This window comes from Kryptolebias marmoratus, linkage group LG10 (genome assembly GCF_001649575.2).
Source record: "Kryptolebias marmoratus isolate JLee-2015 linkage group LG10, ASM164957v2, whole genome shotgun sequence".
Lineage (NCBI taxonomy): Eukaryota > Metazoa > Chordata > Actinopteri > Cyprinodontiformes > Rivulidae > Kryptolebias > Kryptolebias marmoratus.
The window spans coordinates 1,508,848-1,513,542 of record NC_051439.1 but is presented as its reverse complement, the minus strand read 5'-3'; the positions used below and the strand labels follow the sequence as shown (position 1 = coordinate 1,513,542).

The 4,695-nt window shown below is 43.6% G+C and overlaps 1 protein-coding gene across 3 annotated transcripts in view; it reads right to left on the bottom strand.

The window, feature by feature from the left end:
* Positions 1-4,695, bottom strand: part of alms1 (ALMS1 centrosome and basal body associated protein) — a 21,044-nt gene that overhangs the window by 3,757 nt on the left and 12,592 nt on the right. The window contains exons 10-13 of one of the 3 annotated variants that reach the window (XM_037977651.1): positions 1,849-2,004; positions 679-1,553; positions 343-460; positions 132-182 (exon numbers count right to left, since the gene is read on the bottom strand). In XM_037977651.1, the coding sequence (XP_037833579.1) occupies positions 132-182; positions 343-460; positions 679-1,553; positions 1,849-2,004 (1,200 nt within the window). The remainder of the gene's footprint in view (positions 1-131; positions 183-342; positions 461-678; positions 1,554-1,848; positions 2,005-4,695) is intronic. The other 2 variants (XM_037977652.1, XM_037977653.1) reach the window with 2 other exon arrangements.

Genomic DNA, 4,695 nt, shown 5'->3' with positions numbered 1-4,695 from the left:
AACAGCAGCAACTCGAGCACATTACTGCCCCCTATATGTCAAGAGGACAAATAACACCTTTTCTGTTCAAATTGCCAACCCGCCACAGTGGCGTGTGTTGATCAAATTCACCCGCCACTTCAAATACTTACCCGCATTTGGCCGGTGGCGGGTGCTAATTTCCACCCCTGGTTTAAACAAATCTACAAAAAAAAAAAATCAGAGAAATAAAACAGTTTCTTCAAACTATCATGTCTAATTTTCTTTTAGCAATTGACAAGCAATAACAAAAGGAGTTTTGGAAAGAGTTTATGATCAATTTCCATCAGAAAGAGCCAGAAAATAAAAATAAGGATGACTGACCTGTCTGGACACTTTTGCTGACCAGTTTTACGGCCCTCTTCGCTGTCAGAGCCCTAGAAGGTCCATTGTGTGATGGGATGGTGTATGTGCTGGATGTGGATGCTGAATCAGGAGCAACCTGAAGACAAGATGGGATTTATTCATCCGATTTGTCAGTAGGTTTTAGAAAAGCTCCCACTCATTACTGACTAATAATATTAATATGGAATGTGTCTGTTAGCATTAATATTTTAAAATGGAAGCCAACTCTAGTTAATTGCAAATAGTAAATAAATATCTGTAATTAAACTCCTTCTTATAGCAGGACTGAGGACAGAAAGTTGCAGATATACATACTGATTCATCAGTGCCAGTGGTTTCTGATGGAGTGAAGTCTTTTTTTCTTTCTTTCCCCTCTTGCTGCTTGTTGATGGTGCTGTACAGTTTCCTGAGGCTGGAGCTGCCTTTCAGGTGCTGCACCTTGTGGTGGCCAAAGGCTCGGATAAGTCGTGCCGTATCAACAGTGGACATGGAACCAGATATGGTTGACAAGGTCTCTGACTCATCTGTGTGTGCTGGTGAGAGATGGAGGGTCTGGGACGAACTGTGGGAGGAGATGGAGGCAGGGCCATCGTTTTCTCCAGTCTGTCTGGCTTTCTCTACCTGCAGTGTTCGTTGGATAGGAGCTTCAGCTATACCTTCTCTGACTTTCCACTCAGCCTTTGTGAAGACATCATGTTTGTTTCTCCTAACCTCTTGATGATGCGTTTCTTTTTTGCTTGGTAACCTTCCAAACTGCTCTTCTAGATGAGAATCCCGCTCGTCCTGTATAACAGTCTTTGTGTGATGAATATAACGAGACAGGTACTCTAGACGCTTGAGCAGTGAAGCCCCTCCGTCACTGATAGGATGTGACACATCTGTTGTCCACTGATTACAGAACTTCTGCCACAGGTGGTCAAGGGTCCCGCTGCTTTGTTCGGGGTTCATCTGAGAGAGGTCTTGCCCTCCTGTTGTTTGGGAGACCAACGTTTGGACTGTTTCAACATGGACCTGATGAAATCTCTCATGAATGGTCTCAGCTGGTTTATAAAGGACGAATTGGACTGGCCTGGTGCCCTGGTCCCTTTTAGAGATTTTGTGGTTACTCTGTGAAGGCGCTACGGTGAAGGCAGCTGCCACCTGATAGGACGCAGCTGGAAGGCCTTTATCTGTTGTCACAGAGGCATCTACTGCAAAAACAGACAGAAAATGTATTATTTACTGTTCTATGCACACACCTTTAATAAAGGGACATTGTTTTTATAAAAATACAATATTGTATGCAAGTAAAATTTAATTTTATGTGATGTACAAATCCTTGCATTCTCTTTTTATTTTTATATTTTGTACTTGCCGGGGTTATAGCAAATAAAAACCATCAGTAAAACTTTTGTTTTATAAAAGCACTTCAAATGTAGATTTTTTTTGTTTCAGTCAGGACAAGAGTGTGTAAATACATGCCTTCTGTGTGTGTAGTCAGCTCACCTCTGTGTTCAGGATCTTGCATTTTGAAGGTGGCTGCCTGTAGCCTCTTGCTGTAGATTCCCTCTGTGTGTTTGAGTCTGACTCCGCGGTCAAACCCTGGGTCCTTGCTTCCAAGGACATCGCTGCTAAAGTGTGGAGGCACTGCATCATCAGAGCCTGGTTACAATTTAACAGCAGTGTTACCTCATGACAAAAGACATTTAAATTAAACAAAGACAAGGAATAGTGATGAAAAAATTCAACATTCTTTGTAGCCAGTAATGAACAGAAGATTTTCGGTCAGATAAAGGGAGCAGTCTGCTCTGCCTCTGTCTCCCTGCAAAGACCCCTGCTCTGCCTTTGTTAAACTCTGCCCCTGAACATGAATAATTAATGTACTGCTTGGTGCATGTTACAAAGGACCAGCTGCTTCACTTACATGCTAGAGGAAACAAGAGCCTCGTCACCCATACCAACTTTTATTCTTTCATTTTTAGTAAACTAAACAGTTTGGGAGTTTGTTGTTTGAATATTGTCCTTTTATTGATACAAAATGTATATATTTATCTTTATAGGAGCAGCATGATATTACTGAATAGAAAGCAACTGTAATTCTTATTCTCAACCAATAAAAGTCCAGCTGGCTTCTGTTAAACATCCTAAAATGACCTGGGGTCTCATTTATAAAAGATTGCGTGGGATTCATACTAAAAGTGTGCGTATGCAAAAAAAAATTCAGATTTATAAAACTGTGCGCACGTACACCATCAAGCAATTTCTCTTTATAAATCACACCTGTACCTAAAAGCTTGTGCACATGGTCCCGTCTCAGGTTCTACCCTCCACACGCCCACATTCAACCATAAATAGTCAATGCAAAACGCCTCATGAATGTGAAGGTGGATTTAAACGGGTTATTTCATGGTTACCAATGGCAACCACGGAGAAAAGAGCAAAGAAACTAAATTTCACCAAGGCAAAAATTAATGTGCTGGTGAATGAGGTGGAGAACAGAAAAAATATCATTTTTGGGAGCCACAGTAGAAGCATTACAAATAAAAGAAAACACTGTGAGCAGCAACACGTCGTTACTGCTGTTAATTCACTGAGTGGGACAGAGAGAACCTTCGCTGAGGTGAAGAAAAAGTGGTCAGATTTTAGGGTGGAGGCAAAAAAGCGACAAATGCCCCTTTTCCACCAGCTCTAAAGGGCCCGGCTCCACTCTACTTGGCTTGCTTTGTGCACGTTTCCACTGGCATTTTTTCGAGGCCAGTCCATGCTTTTTTGGTCCCTGCTTCGGTGTAGGGCCAGCCGGGCCGGCCATGCTTCGTGGGCGGCGCAAGCTTAGCTCCTGTTCACTCATTGGTCGTGGGTGTGACCAGATGCAAGCATAAAGAGCGAAGGTAGGAATATAAACAACAGCGTTACCTTACCCTGCAACGTTTCTGCCGTCTGTCCCCCAGCTGAAGGCGCTGTAAAGCCTGAAATCCCCCGGCGGATAACAGCTGTCCTACTCCGCGCAACAATCGCAGCATCCAGAGCATTTCTTCCACTGCGCCTCTCTTCCTGAAGTCTCAGGAGAATCCCCATAAGTTTAAAAACCAGCAACAACACAGGGCCAACGTTGTCTATAGCGCTTTCGTTGTTTACACAAATGGCGCCAAGTTTCGGTAGCGCAACCGAAACATGCCCCCCCCAACACAAGGAGGCTTTCCTCTGCTACCGACCAAACTGGCCGGCGGAAACGCAATGCATTTTTTATAGAGCCGAGCCGAGTAGAGCAGAGTAGATCGGAGCTTCTGAAATAGAGCCAGTAGAAAAGGGGCATAACTGGCCACTGCCAGAGCATGTCAGCCACAGGGGCGTATCTGAACTGACACCTTTTGAGAGAAGGATGGCCAGTGTTGTGTCGAAAAGTGGTCTGCCAAAAACGGATTGGGTGCGCCACCGTGAGAGAGCGCGCACAGGTGTGAGTGGTAAGTGTGTGAGTGTGCCTCCTCTGTGCTCTGGGGCTTTGGAAGGAGCCAGCGCCTGAGGAGGGAGCGACTGTCCCCTCGTGTGTTAATCCGTGGTACATATCACCCTGGTGATCATCCAGAGAGAGGAATGTGATGGAGAGAAAACTTATGGCTCACCAGCAAAAGCATAAATAATACTGCTGTTTTGAAAAGTTTATGATAAAATCAATCCAAGATTAAAGTTTGATTATGGAGTGAATTTAAATATCTGAGAGGAATCAGGATGCAGAGTGGCTTCAAGTCCCCACTTCACCATCTGTGTCGCCAGTTTCCCATCTTCAAAACAAGCGTACATATATGGTACGCATGGCTCAGAGTTTGCATGAGGAACTGCACATTTACCTGTCAAGATTTTGTTTTATAGATCACAAACTTTGCGTGGAAAGTGACATACACAAGTTTCAGGCCCCATTTTGTGTGTATGCCAGTTTTATAAATGAGACCCCGAATCTGAATGAAAGGTGTTGGTTTTGTTTTTCACATTAAAAGTCATCATTTCAATACTTAAAACATTTTATGTTTGTAAAAGGATCACCTCCTGGTCTGGGGCCTTTCTGAGTAGAGTTTGCATGTTCTCCCTGTGCACATGTGATTTCCTCCCACAGACTAAACACATAAATGTTAGGTTGATTGGTAGATCACAACCTTGTTTTTCTCTGCTCACANATATAAACCCCTTGTCCAGAGACTACCTGTTACAAAAAGGACTGTGAGAAAATGGTCACAGGAAGCTGAAGAAGCCCTACAGGGTTGTTTTGATGCTACTGATTGGATTTCTCTTTGCAAGCCACATGGAGAGGACATCAATGCCATAACTGAGTGTTTGACCGACTATATAAACTTCTGTGTG